General features: G+C 59.1%; 1 protein-coding gene across 1 annotated transcript; it reads left to right on the top strand.

Annotated features, from left to right (window-relative positions):
- The first annotated feature begins 517 nt into the window (after positions 1–517).
- Positions 518–17427, top strand: KIFC3 (kinesin family member C3). The gene is made up of 21 exons (XM_032195917.1): positions 518–543; positions 1084–1195; positions 3082–3227; positions 5325–5451; positions 6839–7035; positions 10020–10085; positions 10463–10606; positions 10690–10929; positions 11204–11377; positions 11541–11688; positions 11767–11897; positions 11995–12106; positions 12277–12458; positions 12560–12664; positions 13015–13145; positions 13895–14018; positions 14519–14648; positions 14732–14961; positions 15473–15607; positions 15694–15802; positions 16382–17427. The coding sequence occupies exons 2-21, from the start codon at positions 1120–1122 to the stop codon at positions 16405–16407; spliced, it is 2733 nt and encodes a 910-aa protein (XP_032051808.1). The 5' UTR covers positions 518–543; positions 1084–1119; the 3' UTR covers positions 16408–17427.
- The last annotated feature ends 833 nt before the right edge of the window (positions 17428–18260 follow it).

Consider the following 18260-nt stretch of genomic DNA (forward strand, 5'->3'; position numbering starts at 1 on the left):
AATGCGCATAAAGACACTTAAAGCAGAACTTTTTATTCACTTGCTGACAGCTGAGCCTGCCGAGGGGTCTCGAGGCACATCACGCCTCTTTCCTTACGCCCAGGGGTTAGAAGCCAGATCTTTCCCCCTTCAAATCCAAGTCCTCAGGGCACCGCTGGGGGCTGGCGGCGGGGGCAGCACCGGCACCGGGCACCTCCCGGGGACCTCGGACCTGCGAGGCCGGCGGGGAAGACGCATTTATTTTCCGCTCACACCCCGGCTGCTCCTTCCCAGCCCGTTCCTGGGACCTTGCCCCTCCCGGCCGGGGCGGCCCCGGGCACAGCCCGAGGGCTCCGGGCCGGGGCTGCCGGTGCGCCCCGGGGCTGGGGGGGGCGGAAGGCACCGTCCCCGCCGCCCGTCGGGGGGGGCTTCAGGGGTTGCCGTGGCAACGAGCACCGGGGCGGAGCTCGCCGTTTCCGTCGACCGAGTGCCCGGGAGGGCGGGGACGGGACCGGGAGCGGGACCGGGAGCAGGAGGGGGCGTCCCGCCGGCACCCCGCGCCCGGTGAGCCCCGCGGGGCGGCACCGGCACCGGTACCGGCACCGGCAGCGGCGGGGGGGCTGAGCCGAGCCGGGCCGAGCCGAGCATTCCTTTGTCTGCGGGGCTGCGGAGCGCCCAGCTCGGTTCCCCGTTAGCCAGCAGCGGGCGGCGCCGCCGGCACCGGGTTTGGGGCCCCCCGGTGCTCCCGGTGCGGCTCGGCAGGGGCTGGGGCAGGGCGGCGGGGGGGCTGCCGGCGCTGCCCGGAGTCCCGGAGTTTAAAACAAAGCAAAGCCCGGGCGGCCTGGAAGGGGTGCGGAGAGGAGCACGGTAATTACAGGCACGGTTTATGCAACATCCGCTGGGTGCGCTCGGCGAGCCCGGGGCTTTCTGCGCGGCGTCCCCGGGAGGACAATCCGCAGCGAGGCGACCGGGCACGGGGCTGGGAAGCAGCGGGGACGCGGTGCCGCTTCCAGGGCTCGCCCCGCCGCTGTCCCCTGGGTTTCGGAGTACCTGCGGCCGGAGCCGCGGGCAGCCTGAGCTGGATTTCCTCGCGTTTCCCCGCAGGCGCCGCGGTGTCGCAGTGCTGGGCGCCCCCGTGCCATGCTCACAGCCCGCAGGACCTGGGCTCCGGGACCCCCTGCGGGAGCTTCGTGCAACCGGGACCCTCGGCCAGCCGGTGAGTGCCCGTCGCGCTCAGCCCGCCCGCGCTCACGCCCTTTCTCACACTTGGGCGAGGAGAGGCCGGGAACCAGCACGCCTGCATTTTTCGCATTGCTTTCTAGCACGGGCTGGGGGGGTGAGAAACGGTCTCGGAAGCGGGCGTGAGCTTTAGGCGAGGCGGAGGGTGAGCGGAGCGGTGCCTCGGTTCCCTCCCAGCCCGTGAGTAAGGCAGCCCGGGCAGAAAGGTTAATGTTCCAAATGTAAGAAAGAGACAGGGACGAAGCACGGCAGGGAATGTGCAGGGCTCCTGCTCAGCTTTCGGCTCGCCTCCTTGGAAGGGCTCGCCGTGCCCCCGCGGCACGCAGACCACATCGGTGAGTTTGGCCCCGTGATCTCTCCCCAAAAAGCTGAGCCACCGTGCAGGCGGGTGGCTGCGTGCTGGGGCCTGCAGCCACTGTCAGGGACAGTGCTTCCCACCGCTGTGGTCCTGGCTTTCCACAGAGGGGCTGAAATGCCCTTTAGGGGCTTTATGCTGCTGTGCTGGCGGTGGTTTAGCCGGGCACTGCTTGCTGGAAGGAACAGGGATGCTGCTGGGATGGCCACGGCTGTGCCCATCGGGGCATTGGGGTGCTGGACGTGGGGCTTCTCGTCCTTCCCGGGAGCGCTGCCTGCGGCTGCCTCCTCCCATACCTGGCCGAAGGCAGGGACGTGAGCTCAGTGCGTGGCTTTGCCTTTTGTCCGGGCATCTGCAAGCACTTTTGAAATGCTCAGTTTTCACAGCGTGGATGAAATGTTATGGCTAATTAGAGACAAAGACGAAGTGCAGACTGATGAGCTGACTTCTTCAGAGAGCTGAAAGGCGAGGCACTTCTCCATCCAGATGCTGCTTCCAGCTGTGGCCCAAGCGCCTCCTGATGATTTTAGGGGAGAAACTGCATTAGTGGGGTTTTACCTGATTTCTTCCTGCCAGCCGGAGACGCTGTTTGGCTGCCTGCAGCAGGGGTGCTTGAGGCTGGTGGGTGGGAGGGTGCTGGCAGGTGGTTTTGGCTCAGGGTCCTCTTCACTCCCTGCTGTGGGTGTGCAGGGTCCTGTAGGTATTTGAAGAGCTTCCCCTCCCCTGGCCTCAGCACCATGGCCTTGCCCTGGCTCAGTCCTTGCCAGTCACTGTTCCTGTAGCAGATGAGCACACGGACAGCAAAAAAAACTCCTTGAGATCTTGTTTTCCTTCTGATTGACACAAACGCTGTCACCGTGCTTCCTTTTGGGCTTGGTTGCATGACAAATAAAAAAGCATTGGGGGCAGCGGAGTGAGCTCACCCTGGCAGGGTCCGTCTGTCCAGTTTTGGTGATGCAAACGGGGTTTGGCAGCTTTTCAGAGATAGCGTCACAGGAAGCCAAGCGACTGGACAAGGGGCAGAGATGGGAAGGAGATGCCGGTGTCCTGGGGGGGCTGCTGGCAGAGGACAGATCAGGCAGCTGGGGCACTGCAAGGTGGAGCTTGCCTGGGTCTGTCTGCCCTGCAGAGCTCTGTGAGGATGCAGGAGGACCCAGCCCGAACCTCCATTACTGCTGCACAAGTTGTTGGCAGCCAGTCTTACCCTGAAGGGCTCCTTTCTCTATTTAACACTGCCAACATTTTTAGTACTACTGAGGGCTTTTATGGCGCTTGTTCTCTCGGTGAGGCACATGCAGCAAGGGGCCAGCAAGGAGTCTGGCTGCTGGGCACTGCCCAGCACCTCAGCGGGGGCTGCCGAGGCTGGTGGGGCTCCCAGCCACCGTCCCCCACCAGTGGCTTTGGGGAGCACTCTCCCCTTTCCGGACAGCGCAGGCTGGCAGGGAGGAGCTGGGCTGACTGTGTCTGTCCCCATGGGATGTCCGCAGTAACTTTTTGCCCTGTCTCAGGACTCAGGCAGGACGTGCTCGTCGCTGGGAGCGAAGAGGAGTTCTCTGCCCAGGTCCCTCTGTTGCCTGTGCTGGTCCAGCATAAAATCTGTGGTGTGAGCTGGCCAGGCTCTGCAAGCCCACGCGGTGTCTGCCTGGCCCTCCAGGTAAGAAGTGCTTGATTCAGTGCAGGGGTGGGCAAACACATCTCAAAAGTGTGCAGCTCTCCCTGCTAGCATGAGTTCCCCAGCAGGGATCGACACCCAGACACCTCAACAGCCTGTGCCTGGCTGGGCCTGGCAAATGAGCGTGCATCCCGCATCCTGCCTGGCTCCACAGGGAGCATGGATATATGTGGCAGCGCTGCCCAGCACTATTCGAGGCAGTGTGAAGGCTCCCCCCTCTCAGCCCTTTTCATAACAGTTCCTTGTGGCCCTTTGCTTTAGTCCTCACATGTTGTGCTGGCGAGGGACGTGGTGTGGAAAGAGTGTCCCAGCTCTCTGGAAAGTCTGAAGGCATCAAAAATGCTGGGGAAAAACCCAGAGTAATGTTTTCTGTACTGTTCCTAGGCTAGGTAGCTGGAAGAAGTCCAGGCAGGATGGGGATCACTGCCTGCCCCATGCCAGGGTTTGCCGGGAGGAGGAGGAAGAGGAGAGCAGGTGGAGGGCAGGCAGTGGCAGAGGACAGTGTCCTGACACCAGGATCCTGCCTGTGTTGCTGTCACCAGTTCATTTTGGACTTCAGGCAACCCATTTAAATTTTCCTCCTTTGAAAAGAAGGAAAACACCTTGTTATCTCACACTGGCCTTGAATGAGACTTGAATTCCCTCCAGCAGAAGCCTTCTGGAGCTTCAAGTGAAAGACACCTCAGAAATGCAGCTGCTCCAGTCTTGGCTCCTGCCTGGGTGCTGCTGCTGCCTCCTAAATCATTTCAGAAGCATGTTGTGTGTAATGAGTATTCACCGCGGTGCATTTGCCAGGGTGAGACGTGCTTCTTTGATGTTGCTCACTGGCAGGTGATGCCACGTGCTCCTAGATAAGGTAGAAGTAAGAAAAGGAACTTTTGACTGGGATGGGGGAACAATAATGCAAGCTCAGCTGATCAGACCTTTGCAGAAGCATCCACTCCACTAAAGCTTTTTTTAATGATGGCATTAAAAATAGATTTTTTTTTCCTTCAATCCAATGAATGCAGATTCGTACAATAGACCCAGATTTTTTTTATTTTTTTTGTTACCTTCCCTGTATTCTTTTTCCCTCTCTCCCTCCAGATTTCTTCTTCAGTTTTACCAGAGCTCAAGCCATGCTCCATCTCATGGGTTGCCTCTCACTGGCACTTCGTGGCAAGTGAGCAAGGGCTTGCAAGTGAGAAACGAACACGTAGTGGGACCTGCTGGGGCAGAGCCCGGGGTGCTTGTGCTTCACGTGGGCTGGCACAATGTTCCATAAAGGCCCCAGAACTTCATGTTCAATGCTGTGCGCAAGCCACAGCCTTTCTCTAAGGCCACGTAGAATATAGACAACTGAATGATCAAGCTGATGGAAACAGTTGTTTATGGGCAGATCTGCGGGCAACTTGATAAGTTCATCTTGACAAAAATACTCTGGAGAGCAGAGCTGTGGAACAATCTAATGATGCTTTGCAGTGCCCAAGCAATGGGGAGAGGACCTGTGAGTGGTTTGGAAGGCCAGGCATCACTGCAGCCTCCTGACGCTGACATCCCCTTGAGGGGATGGGGTCCCGGAGTGTCCCGCAGACCCACAGCAGGTCACTGGAGCTGGCTGGGACAAAGCAGCAGGAGAGGGATGGAGGAGCCAGCCTGCATCGAGCCCTGTCAGGCCAGAGGGGTTGGAGGAATCAGAGCGCTGCTCCTGGCACTCGCTGTGCTGATCTAATTCTGGCTTACATTTGGTTTTTGTCCCCATCTTTCTTATCAGCTTGACTCTCAAAGCTGCAGTCACAGGCACTCCCAGCCTGCAGCTGTAGGTCAGCACTGCCTGCTGCAGTCAAGGGCTTTGGCTTTTCCCTGCCGTGACCAGTCCCACTTTTCCGTCCTCTGCCACCTGTTCTGTGCTCATGCCTCCCAAAAAACTCAGTGAAACTCTGGCTGCCAGCGGGTGCCTCAGCAGGGCCCCCCCACACACCTGGGGAGCGTACCAGATTTTAGGGTCAGGGCGATGGGGCAGCCCTGGTGTGATGGCACGGAGAGGTCAGCATGGGGTGGACATGAATCACAGGAGCCTGTTTGTTCTCATGGGTGCAGGTCTTGCCACAGAAGGGCTGGTGCCCATCCCTGACGGAGGCTACGGAGGAGCCACCAGCATCCCCCAACGAGCTGGCCACCACTGCACCAGGGCAAGCAGCCTGCACCATGAACCTGGAGAAAGCCGGTGAGGGGACATGGGGCGTGTGGCCAGGGCAGAGGGCTGTGTGCCTGCTGGGGGGGACACACGTTGTGGGGCTCTCCCCATCCCATGCGCAAACAGGAGCGCAGCAGTGCTCCCCAGGTGACGGGGGTGTCCCCATGCGCATCCCTGGGGCTCTCAAGCTTCCCTGCTCATCACCAGCCTGGAGGTGAAGGTTGCTCCTGCTTTGCAGGGCACTGTGGTGGTGATGGCTGGGGAGAAACAGCCGTGGAAATGCGCGCAGCAGGCGTGGTTGTGCCAGGATGGGTTAATCCCCGTGGTTTCCCATCTGGCTCCATCAGGACTCAGTTGCCCGGGCTTGTTGGGGCTCATCCTGGTGAGGGAGCTGCTCCTGCGTGTGGCCCCGCTGTGGCCGGGCTCCCTCTGTGGGCAGACGGCTGGTGGGGAGGGAGAGGGATGCAGGAGGAGGAGAGCCTGCATGGAAATGGTGCTGGGCAGAGGCCTGGAGACGGCTTTCTTTCCAAGTGCACTTCAAAGTGTGTTGGAAAGCAAGAGGGAGCTGGCCATGGCCCTGTAGCTGCTGGTCCCAAGCTCAGACCCATCCGTCTGCTGGTGGCAGAAGTAATGTGGACCTGGCCGCTGTCTCTGCTCCCACAGATGCTTTTGCAGCAGCAGTGTGTTGGAGTCAACATCCAAGGTGCCCATATAATTTTAGTTCAGCTTCCATTATATCTGTGTATGACGATGCAGTCTTTAATAACACGATCACATACTGTTTTTCCACTGGCACCTGCTCATTCAGAAAAAAAAAAAAAAAAAAAAAAGGATGTGGTGCTGCAGGATGATTCAGAGCGCGGTAGTAAAAGCAGTCGTTAACTGTGTGAGGCAGCAGCGTGTCACCAGGCAGCAGGGCTGGGTCACGGCACGTCCATGCGCGGCAGCCTCCGGGGCGGCGCTGACAGGCTCTGTGCCGTGGCACAGGATGCTCTGAGGGCATCGGTGGGGCTGCTGCTGGACGTGCCAAGCGTGGTTCGTGTGGGGCAGTCCCTGCCTGCCTTCTCTGCAGGGAGTCCTTGAGCCTTGGCCGTGTCTCAGGGTCCTTGTGGCAGGGTTTGCTGTTTGCCCAGCCAGCTGGGGTTGGTGCTGAGCGCTCCGTGACCGTGTCCAAGCTGTGCGCGGGGCACGTCTCAGCACGATGTCGCTCATCTCAGCATAACATCACATCCCTCTGTCTCAAATGACAGTGTGCTGGTGTCACACTCACGTAGCTTTGCCAGCATGGTGGCAGGCAGACCCTGGACACGCGGTGCCCCTGTGAGTCCCCATCCCTACCACAACCCACGGCGGTCTCTCCCCGTAGGCAGTCCCTGGCTGGCTGCTCCCAACCCACCTGTGCTTGCTCCCACTGCAGGGGGCAGGTTTTGCAGTGGGAAGCGCGCCAGCCTGCCGGCCCCACGTCCCTTCCCTGTGATCCAGAAGGTGGTGGCATCCATGGCGCACCTGCAGGAGGAGAAGCTGCGGCTGCAGGAGGAGCTGCTGGCTCTGCAGGAGAAACTGGCTGCCCGGAAGAGCGAGGAGCTCGCCGTCTCTGTCCAGCTACAAGGGCAGGTATGGCATGGCTGGGGGCATAAGGGGCACCATCTGGGTTTCCAGCTGCAGGTTGCAACTCAGTGGAGTGCAGGATTTTTGGTGCTCTTACGTGCACCAGCTGAGGCAGCACCTTTGGCAAGAGATGCACCTGGGGCATGGGTGAGCAGCAGGGCCCTGCTGTGGTCAGCTCACAGGGTTGGCAATGATCTGGGTGTCAGGGGCTTCTGAGCAGCTTCTGTGGCTGCCCAGCGCTTGGCCAAGCAGCTCTGTGCCTTCCTTGCAGTGCTTGCAGCCCCTAACTGGCACCACTGCAAGTGGCTACAGCTCCTGCGGGGTGCCTCATCGTGGCAGGAAGGGGCTGCACCAGCCCGGGGAGCTGCAGAGCTCTGACTCCCCACTGCAAAGAATCTGCATCAGGACAAGCTTGTAAAACCAACCCAGCAGATTACTTTTAGTGATTTTCAAAAGTCAGGAACTGAGAAGTGACCATGAAGGCAGAGTCGAATGCTTCAGAGGAGGAAAGTGGTGAAGGGATCAGGTTGTGTCAAGCAGAGTGTAAAAAATATTTGAGTCAGTGCAAAATCATTGCCGTGCCTCTGTGGTCAGAAACCCTGTCTCAGCGGCGGTGAGCTGACCCTTAAATATTTCCTGCGCCAGTTCAGACGCAGCTCTTGGTGCAAGGACCTTGCTCATTACAGGGAGATTGAAATCCAGGGCTGCTAATAAAGGGATTTGCATGTGGATGTTGTGGAAGCTATTATAGTCAGGTTTTGCTTGTTCCACTGGTGTCAAAAAGGTGGATGTAATTGTCCTGGATCTGGTTGGCATAGTCTGCATGACACAAGCGTGAGCACTGTCAGGATCCGGCCGGCCCTCCATCGGCTAGCTCACTGGCGCAGGAGAGGCAGCTGGTGGGGCCGGGGACGCACGGTGCAGGGCAAACGCCAGCCAAAGCACAGCCCGAAACTGGATTACAAAGGCTCGGGGATGGCCGGGCCATGCCTCTGGCCGGATCTGACAACCAAGGAGTCCCTGTTGCCTCCGGAGAGCAGGATGCACCCAGAGATGTCGGAGGAGGTAGGGGACGGAGTGTCTTGGGGTGCTGCTCATGCTGGGAGCAGCTCCTCACCTGCGTGAGCTTTCTGCTGGGCAGCCCATGGCTGGGTGCACTGCTGGCCGGCACCTTCCCAGCTCTGTGGCTTGGGTTTTTTTTGCTCTTAATGATGTGTTTGTCCGCGAGTCTTTGGGAGGGCGGCTCTGTGTGCGCCTGGCAAGGAGCTGGGGCTGGGAGCACGCAGGGAGAGCGGCCCTGGGGTGGCGGGCAGGCTGCTCACTGCGCGTGTCCTTGAGATGCACCCAAGCTGGAGGGGTGGTTTCCTTGTCCCTCCCCTCCCAAACACAGTTAAACTTCAGTGAGAAAGGGATGTGAGACGCTGGAGTGCGGGCTGAGACGAGGACATTAATATTTTTAAATATTTTAATAGTGTAGCTTACTGGATGTGGGAATCAGGTTTTCCGACTCAATCTGAGAGGATGGGTGAGATGGTGCTGCTGTGCTTGCTGCTTGCTCTGCTTCCCCTGGTGTGGGTCAGCCACGCTGTAGGGGTCCCAGGTCCCCACGGGGATCTCAACTCCAGCAGGGAGCAGCCGGGTGCCGAGCTGAGCTGGCAGCACCTTTGCGGGCACATGGGGCTGCGTGGGGGGTGCTCCCCAGCAGCTGGCTGTGTTGCCGTCTCCGCAAGGGAGTGGCTTAATAACTTATCATAATTAATTACAGCACAATGTGAGCACATTTGCATTTGTTATAAATCAGCAGTTTCTAAATTATGGTCCGTGGAGGCCTGGTTGTTTAGAGAAGGCTGGTTACTCAGATGAGGCAACAGCCTCCTGCTCTCTGGGCGGGGGATTTGGCAGCACGATGGTTTCTTGCTGCCTCCTCCAGGTTCAGGGAGACCGACTGGAAGTCTGGGGGACAACAGCAGCGAAGTGTGCAGCCAGGCCTGGCACCCCCAGGGCAAGTTTTGGGGAGGTGGCGATGCTCCTCTGTTGGTGCAGCCGCCAGCTCTGGGGTAGTGGGCTGAGGATGGGTGCTTGGTGCGGGGCACAGAGCACACAGCAAACCCCTTGAAACAAAGCCTGCAGCTTCCTGCAAGGCTGCTGGCTTTGCAGAGCACTTGCTGCAGCAGTTAATGAGTAACTGCAGTGATATTTTTTCAGGAGCCTCTCTGCAGCAGGGAGGAAAGAGCTGGGAGAGATGGAAACCTCCGGTTCCCTGCACAAAAAAAAAAAAAAAAAAAAAAAGGGATTTTCTGAAATCTGCCTGTTTTTTGGGGAAGGGCAGGATGGTCCCCAACATGAGAGGCAGATCAAGTGACGACATGGTGGGGAGCATCCTCCCACCCATGATACTGAGATACACAGGCTTCTGGAGGAGCTCCTGCTCCCTCTTGTTCTCAAGATAACTTTCCTAGAAAGAAAAAGCAGTAATAAAAGAGAAGGCAAAGTCAAGCCATGTTGCAAGGGCAGGACAAGGTACTTCTGGTTCTCTAAACACAGCTGTGAATAGGTCTTTATTTTTTTTCTCTCGAAAGATGTTGCTATTTTTTTAATAATGGTTTCTGCTAATACTCGACGTGGACAAATTATACCTGTGGTATAACTGAGAAGCAAGCCTTTCATTAACGTTTGTTTTAATCAGCTCGTGTGAATCAGGCTCTCAGAGCAAGGCAGAAAATGAGGGTGCACAGAAGGTGCGATGAAGGATATTGGGAGGAGAAACCCTTCCCAGGGAAGTAGTGCAGCACAGCTGCGCGTTTTGGCACCCGGCAGTGGAGGCGGTGTGCCCAGGGCACAGCTCTGCCCCGTGCCGCAGCCTGGGAGCCAAAACGCTCCCGAGAGAGCACGGGGGGAGAGGGCTGGGGGCTGGCAGCGTGGGGGCTGCTCTGACAGCAGCCAAGAAACGGCAGAAGTCCCCTCCCGGCTGACCTGGCCTGTGTTGGCAGGTTGAAAACTTGAAGGCGAATCTCCTGGACCAAGCCCAGGAAATCAGCAGGCTGCGCTCAGAGCTGGTGAGCTCGCCGGTGTTGGGGTTGGCTGCGTTCCCCTTGTCCCCAGGGGTTGGGGCGGTAGGTCTTCGGGGTGAGGTGCCAGCTGAGGAAGGGGTCTCGGCACCTGGGGTCGGATCAGCAGCATGGCTGTCTGGCCCCAACCCCTCCAGGAGCTGCAGTGGGGGTCCTGCTGCCATTTACATGTGCCAAGAGAGAAGAATTGAGGGCTGTTTGTTTCTGTGGGACTTTCTTACTGATGCAACACCACAACTGGCAGCACTGGGGCACTTTGGGCAAAGACTCCCTGCCACCACCCCATGGCAGGCAGCGAAATCCCCTGGGTCAGGGGGGCTCCAGCCGTGGGGGCTCCCCGTCACAGGCTCAGCCTCTCCCCCCAGCAGGGTGGCACAGACCTGGAGAAGCACCGGGACCTGCTGGCGGCTGAGAACGAGCGCTTGCGGCAGGAGATGAAGGCCCGTGAGGGGGAGCTGCGGGAGCTGCGGCGGCAGCAGGCGCAGTGCAGGGGCTGCACCCACCTCCAGGTGAGTCCCTGGTGGCGGCGATGCCGGTGGGACCGCGGGTGTTGGTGGGCACGGCGGCCTCAGCTGAGCTCTTTTGGGACTAGGAGAACGCCGTGCTGCAGGAGCGGCTGTCCCAGCTGCAGCGGGAGGCAGAGGAGGCACGGGCCAAGCTGGCGGAGCTGGACGTGGAGGTGCAGCAGAAGACGAACCGCCTGGCTGAGGTGGAGCTGCGGCTCAAGGACTCGCTGGCCGAGAGAGCCGAGGAGGAGGAGCGGCTCAGCCGGCGGCTGCGGGACAGCCAGGAGACTATCGCCAGCCTCAAGTCGCAGCCCCAGCAGATAAAGGTGAGCACTGTGGGGCTCTGCACCGGTTCCCCGAGCTGGCCGGGACTGTCTCCTGCCTGGGCAAGGGGAGACAGGCAGGGTGTGTGATTGTGTCTGGTGGGGGCTGCCAATCCCACCCGGCCTGAGCGCCTTGGTGGTGCTGTGCTGCTCTGAAGTGCAGACTTCTTTGTAAATTAGCCCTACGGGGGCAATGCCAGCTCTGTCCCAGCCCTCAGGCGCTGCTGGACAGGCAGCCCTGGCCCTTGGCGCAGCGTCTCCGGGTGGTTTCCCTCAGTACATCATCAAGACAGTGGAGGTGGAGTCAACCAAGGCGAAGCAGGCCTTGTCAGAGAGCCAGTCCCGAAACCAGTACCTGCAGGAGCAGGTGGGGATGCAGAGGCAGGTGCTGAAGGAGATGGAGCAGCAGCTGCAGAGCTCCCAGAAGACAGCAGCTCAGCTCCGGGCCCAGGTACGGGTAGCCAGCTGTAGCAGTGCGATGGCTGTAAACCAGACGTGAAGCCACTGCAACACCCGCATCATGCTTCACCTCGGCTGGGTGCCCGAGCATGCCGTGCTGCGGTGGGCTGTGTGGTGCCGCAGGGGGTGCATCACCCTACCAACCCCCCTCCCAGATTGCAATGTATGAGTCTGAGCTGGAGCGGGCCCACGGGCAGATGCTGGAGGAGATGCAGGCGATGGAGGATGAGAAAAATCGTGCCATCGAAGAGGCGTTTTCCCGTGCCCAGGTGGAGATGAAGGCGGTGCATGAAAACCTGGCAGGTGAGGAGGGCATCGGGCTTGTGGGGTTCGTGGGACTGGGGCCATCCATGGTCACCCACACTCAGGTTGTGCCCACAGGTGTCCGGACCAACCTGCTGACGCTGCAGCCAGCACTGCGTACCCTCACCCACGACTACAACAGCCTGAAGAGGCAGGTCCGGGACTTCCCCCTGCTCCTCCAGGAGACCCTGCGGAGCGCCAGGGCTGAGGTGAGCTCAGGGTTGGCCTCGCTGCCCCCCCCCTCCGCTCCCCACGTGGAGCAGTGGCAGTGCAAGGGGGTCGCTGAGCCACCGTCCTCTCACCCAGATCGGCCAGGCCATCGAGGAGGTGAACAACACCAACCGGGAGCTGCTGCGGAAGTACCGCCGAGAGCTGCAGCTCCGCAAGAAGTGCCACAATGAGCTGGTGCGGCTGAAAGGTGCATGGGGAGGTGGCTGATCCCGGCAGGGGGCCTGCACCCTGCCCCGGTGGCCTTGGGAAGATGCTGGGTCAGGCGGTGCTCGTCCCATCCAGTCCTTGGTGGCATCTCAAGGTGCTGCGGGGCGGTGAGGTGCACCGGGGCCAACGCTGTCTCTGCTCCCCACCAAGGAAACATCCGCGTCTTCGGCCGGGTCCGTCCCATCACTAAGGAGGACGGTGAGGGTCCGGAGGCGGCCAACGCGGTGACGTTCGATGCCAACGATGATGCCGTCCTTCACCTCCTGCACAAGGGGAAGCAGGTGTCCTTTGAGCTGGACAAGGTCTTTCCGCCACAGGCGTCCCAGGAGGAGGTGGGTGCTGTCACCTCTGTGCCCACGTGCTGCTGTCAGCAGCAGCGCTGACATCTCGGAGGGATGTGGGCACCTCCTTAATGCTCCCTGCTCCACCACAGGTGTTTCAAGAGGTTCAGGCCCTGGTTACTTCCTGCATTGATGGCTACAATGTCTGCATATTTGCCTATGGACAGACAGGGGCAGGAAAAACGTACACGATGGAGGTGACTTTGCCTGGCTTTGTCTTCCTCTTCTTCCTCGGTTTGCTGTCCCATGTTGCCCTCTGTGCCCTGCGTCTTGGTGCTGTCGCTTACCCAGGCTGGCCATTTAGGTCAATCCTGGGGTGAATTGGGGATGTGGCCATGTGGAGGCTCCCCGCCTTGCCCCAGCTCTGCCTGTGCCCTGCATGGTCTCTGCATCCCCAGCTCACAGTGGCTGTTGCTGCAGCTTCTGGGCTTTACTTCTGCTTTGCTGCAACAGAAAAAAACAACCAACAACAACAACAACAACAAAAAACAACAAAAAAAAACACAACGGGTTATTTCTTCCCCCCCTTTCTTGCCCGATTTATCAGGGAACCTCTGCAAACCCGGGGATCAACCAGCGGGCCCTGCAGCTGCTCTTCTCTGAGGTGCGGAGCAAGGCATCCGACTGGGACTATGCCATCACCGTCAGCGTGGCCGAGATTTACAACGAGGCGCTCAGGTACGCTGGGAGCTGGGGCAGCTGAACGTTTTCTGCTGGGGGGTGCTGTGCTGCTCTGTTTTTTACCTCCACGGGGCACAGGCACAGCACTTGGGAGCCAGCTCTTGCATCTCAGTCTCAGGGCCTTAGGCCCTGTGTTTGGCCATGTAAGGATTTTTATTTATTTATTTATTTTCCCCAGCGCATGCCGCTCGTTCAAAGAGCTTGTCTGGGACCACTCCCAGCTCCCTCCTCCCTTGAGCTCCTTCTGCTTATATGGGCTCCCTCTGGCTCTGACTCCTGCCTTGTCTTCCTCTGGCGGGTTTTGAAACGCCTCCCCCGTGCCCCTGGCTCCCCGGCCTCTGGCTGTTATATTTAGAAGCTGCTCGCTGGGAGCCGAGAGAATGAGAAACATTTTCCTTCCCTGCCCGCGGCCCTGCCTGGATGCTGGCAGTGGGAGGCAGCTGGGAGCTGTGGGGGGGCATGGCAGCAGCCACTGCTCTCAGGGACCAGCAGAGGCCCTAGCAAAGATGCCCCAAGCGCACATCTGCTCCTTGTCACATACCTGGCGGGCACACGGGGCAGCGGGGACGGGGGAGGGATGAGGTCTGTAAATAGGCTGTGAAATATCCCAGGAGGAAGTGGCTCCCACAGAGCTGGAGCAGGGTACTGGGGGCACTGGCAGTGTGGGTGCACAGGCAGCGTGGCACACAGCAGGGTGTGTGGGGGGGACACGTGCCTGCGGGGCAGTAATGGGTGCTCCTTTCCAGGGACTTGCTGGGGAAGGAGCCCCAGGAGAAGCTGGAGATCAAGCTGTGCCCCGATGGCAGCGGGCAGCTCTATGTGCCCGGGCTGACCGAGTTCAGGGTGCAGAGCGTGGAGGACATCAACAAGGTGAGGGAAGCGGGAGGGTGGCACCGAGTTACTGCGCAGCTCCCCCTTAGGAGGGCTTTAGGGCATGGTAGTGTTTGCCTCTGGGTTCACAGCAACACCAGGAGGGAGCTGGAAGGCCTGCCGGGGTTTCTATGATGTTACCCCAGGTTCAGAAGCATTTCCGAAGTGCTGGGGAGTGAGAGCCCAGAATAGACCCCTGGGTGGGATACAGCCAACACCCTGCCGTGAGACAGGCAGCAGTGCTTTCCATGAGTTGCAGGGGTGTTAAAAATAAATATGTGGGGCCTGGGTGGCTGGGGGGAGGATTAACAGGATACCAACCACCACTGGTTTGTCCTGGCTGCCATTCACCACCTGCCTCCAATGCATCACTGGGGTTGAGGCCGGACAGCACTCATCACCCTGATGGATTTGGGCACCTTTCAGAGCTCTCTGGATGCAGGGGCAGGGGCTGTGAGGGGCTTGGGGCAGGTCTGGCCTGACTGTCTCTCTGCCCCAAGGTCTTTGAGTTTGGCCATGTCAAGCGGGTGACAGAGTGCACCAACCTGAACGAGCACAGCTCCCGCTCTCACGCCCTCCTCATCGTCACTGTCCACGGCCTGGACCGCAGCACGGGGCTGCGCACCACAGGTGGGTACTGGACCCATCACCAGAGCATCTGAACGGGGGCTGGCAGCACTGTCAAAAGCTGTGGTGTGGTTCTGTGCTCCCAGGGAAGCTGAACCTGGTGGACCTGGCGGGCTCGGAGCGCGTCGGGCGGTCGGGCGCAGAGGGCAGCCGGCTCCGCGAGGCGCAGTACATCAACAAGTCGCTGTCGGCACTGGGGGACGTGATCTACGCCCTGCGCTCCCGGCAGGGCCACGTGCCCTTCCGCAACTCCAAGCTGACCTACCTGCTGCAGGACTCGCTCAGCGGGGACAGCAAGACCCTCATGATGGTGCAGGTAGGGGCCGGGGACTAGGGCCTGCGTGGCGTGGGCATCGGCTGATGGAAGCTGTTTCACCCTGCTCGGGACGGGGCTCACCTTTTCCTGCTGCCGGGCCTGATCCCTCCCTCCCTGTGGGAATGCAGATGCCATCCCCGTCAGCATGGCATGCCATGTAGGAGTTTCCCTGTCTCCTCTTGACAGAAAGGCTCTGGGAGCTCCATCCTTGCCCTCTGCCCCCAGCCCCTCTGAATGCCTGCGGCTGCACCAAGCACTGTTGGGGGATGCACAAACTGCTGTAGTTTCCTTGGCTATCCCTAAAGCAGGGGCAGTTGGTGACAGGGATATCTGTCTGGCTCAGATGATAGCTGGGTTGCAGACGCACAGGGCTGTCTCAGGAGCGGCAGGTTAATAATAGCATGACCCCAACATTTGTGGCGTTTGCCGTGCTCGAGAGCTGGGGCGGGAGAGCCTGGGAGGGGGGTGGGTGGCTGGTGGGCTGACACGCTGCTGCTCCTGCTGGCTGCAGGTCTCCCCCGCCGAGAAGAACACCAGTGAGACGCTGTGTTCCCTGAAGTTCGCCGAGAGGGTTCGCTCTGTGGAGCTCGGCCCCATCTCACGCAAGGCTGAGCTGGCGTCCTGGCCCAGCCAGGAGCAGCTGGAGGTAACCAAGGTGCTGCTGGCACCCTTCCTCTCCAGCTGTCCCCGAAGCACGAGCTGACTGACAGCCACATCTCATCTTTTCTCCAGGGTGACGCGCCGGGGACCTCAGTATCCTCCAGCCGGGGCCACGCATCGCCCAGCCCAGGGCCACCCAGTGGCCGTGCTACCTCCATCCGCAGGAAGCTCCAGACCTCAGGTGGGTGCTGGGGGGCATCACGGCCCCCGCTCCGTGTCCCTGCTGCTCCTGACCAGCATCCCTCTGGCACAGGAGGCTCCCACCACCAGCCTCGTCCCAGCCAGCTGCTGGCAGTCAAAACCTGTGTAGTGGAGCTAGCTGATCTGCAATCAGCTCGTTAACTGATGGCTAATTAGTTGGTTTGGACTTCCCCAAGAGCACCCTGTCACAGCACAGGGCAATGCAGGGTTGCAAAGCCTCTGCGGGCAGCTCTGGCTGCGTGTGGGACATCCGGGGCAGCGATGTTGTGGGGCAGCAGCAGTGCCCCCAGCTTGACCCTCTCTTCCCTTCAATTTCAGCCTGAATTAGGGGCAGCTGTGGCTGCCAGGTGAGTGTATGCGGCTGGGAGCCGGTGGAGGGCTCTGCTTTGGCCTGGCTTACCAGCAAGGGCAGGTGTGCTGGGCTGCACCACTCGCAGGGATGCTCGCGGGACCAGCTCACGCGGGGCCTGCTGTAACACCGCTGGCAAGGGCTTGGGCTTGGGCTGTGATGGCCACAGCCTTGGCCTGGCGTGACCCTCGCATGTCTGTCTCCCCCCAGGGAAGCTGAGGCCAGTCCCTGTGTGACAGGTGCTGGCTTCTAGCACCAGGCCTGCTCCAAGACTGGGCTGCTTGCTGGAGAGCTGTCTGCTGGCTGGAGAGGGTGAAGGCTTTGGTGTGCTCCCCTCGCCCACCTCAGTGCCCCAGACCCACCAGGATCCGTGACCGGGGGTAGTGGCATCCCTTCCTGCCATGGCACCTCTTCCCGTGAGACATGCAGCTCTGTGACTTCTTTCTTGCTGGACGGATGCTTTTAGCCAGGATGGGGAGTGGGAAGCTGCAGGGTGCTCCCTCCACCTCTCCAGCTTTTTTAGGACAGTTGTGGGATCTGGCTGGTGGGATCAGAACTGCACACAAGCTGGAGCTGAGCCGGGATGCTGCTGCTATGGGAGCCTGGCACCATCCTGAGGTACAGAATGAGGCACGGGGTGTGCTTGGCGGTGCTGGGCCTCCCAGAAACAAGGTTCTACCCTGCTTCGTGTTACGGCCAGGCACCCACCCAGCATCTTCTGGAGCAGCACTTCTGATATTTGAAGCCAGAAGAAGCCCAGCAACTCCTTTCCCCATCGGTTTCAAGCCCTGTTGTTGCACAAAGGGCCGTGCGTGCACCAAACTGCTGGGGTCCCATGCTGGCCCCCCCGGGCTGCTCCAGACGGAGGGAAGAGCAGGCGCAGGTCTGCCCCTGTTTTGCGGCAGCTGTGTGGTCTTAGCAGTCTTGAAGGAAGCTATTGTAAAGTTATTTAACAGTTGTCTTCTCAAGAGCGATCACAGTGTGGTCAAGGTGAAAGTGTTTGAAATATTTATATCCCGTTTACATGGTCGTGGAATGAAGAACAAGTGCGAAACAAACCTCCAGCCCAGGCTTATTAGCTTACGTGTTGTGACAGCAGCTGGTGGGGTCGGGGGGAGGCAGCACAAGAGCCTGCACCCCTCCTGGGACAGCCAGCCCCAGGTCGCTTCCTCCTCCAGCAAACACCTGACTGGATCCTTCCTGCCATAGCCATCTCCTGTCACAATTCCACGCTGTATTCTTAAAAAGAAAAAAAAAAGGGAAAAAAATAAATCTAGTCTTTTGTAAGAGTAGATTTTTCTATGTATTTTAATTTAAGAAAAAAACATGTTTTATAACAAAACTTATATTAAATGAACTGTTAAAGCCAGTCCTCTTGTGCTGCTGTTATTTCCCTGGAGGGTGTTTGAGCCTTGTTCTGGGAGGGTGTTTGCTCCCTCCCTACTTGTGCAGCATCTCCTTTGGTGCTCTGCTGGAAAAAAACAGTAACTCCTTCCTCTTGCACCTGTTTTAGGGCAAACAGGAGTTACTTGAGCCTGGCAGCAAGGCCAAAAAAAAACAAACAACAACAACAACAACAAAAGTGCTGCTATCAGCCTCCTTTAGTTAGTGAGAGATTTAGTATTTAACTGCTGGCCAGGCCCTTCAGTCTTCTTAAAACTTGACCACAGTTGGATAGATGAGGTATCAGCTTTACAGCTGGCTCCCATATACACAGCTGGAAGCAGCTCTCCTCTCCTCAAACGCCAGCACCTGGCTAATAGCTTCACAGAAGAAGCACAAAGCGCTGTACAAGCTTGGAGGCTGCACCTAACCCATGCACTGCTACCCTGCAATCTGCTGGAAAGCAGGTGGGGAGATCTTCATCAGGCCATCAGGAGAAGGACAACCCACAAATGCTGATGCTGCTCTTAGGGCTGGGACCTTCCCAGCAGAGCAAAGCCTCCCACAGCATTTCAGCTAGACACCTGGTGAGCGTGACCACTTACTCACAGCAGCCACTTACTCAACACAGCCTCCCAACAGGAAGGGTGAGAAAACTCACCCTTCTAGGTGAGTTGTAAAACCCTGCTAGGCACACAGACAACAG

The sequence above is a fragment of the Aythya fuligula genome, chromosome 12 (assembly GCF_009819795.1).
Source record: "Aythya fuligula isolate bAytFul2 chromosome 12, bAytFul2.pri, whole genome shotgun sequence".
Classification (NCBI taxonomy): Eukaryota; Metazoa; Chordata; class Aves; order Anseriformes; family Anatidae; genus Aythya; species Aythya fuligula.

Excerpts from the sequence above, each read along its gene's own strand:
- KIFC3 (XM_032195917.1), top strand. The coding sequence starts at position 1,120 with ATGCTCACAGCCCGCAGGACCTGGGCTCCGGGACCCCCTGCGGGAGCT. Across the intron at positions 14,019-14,518 it reads GCGTGGAGGACATCAACAAG|GTCTTTGAGTTTGGCCATGT; the intron begins GTGAGGGAAGCG and ends CTCTGCCCCAAG. Across the intron at positions 15,608-15,693 it reads CCAGCCAGGAGCAGCTGGAG|GGTGACGCGCCGGGGACCTC; the intron begins GTAACCAAGGTG and ends TCTTTTCTCCAG.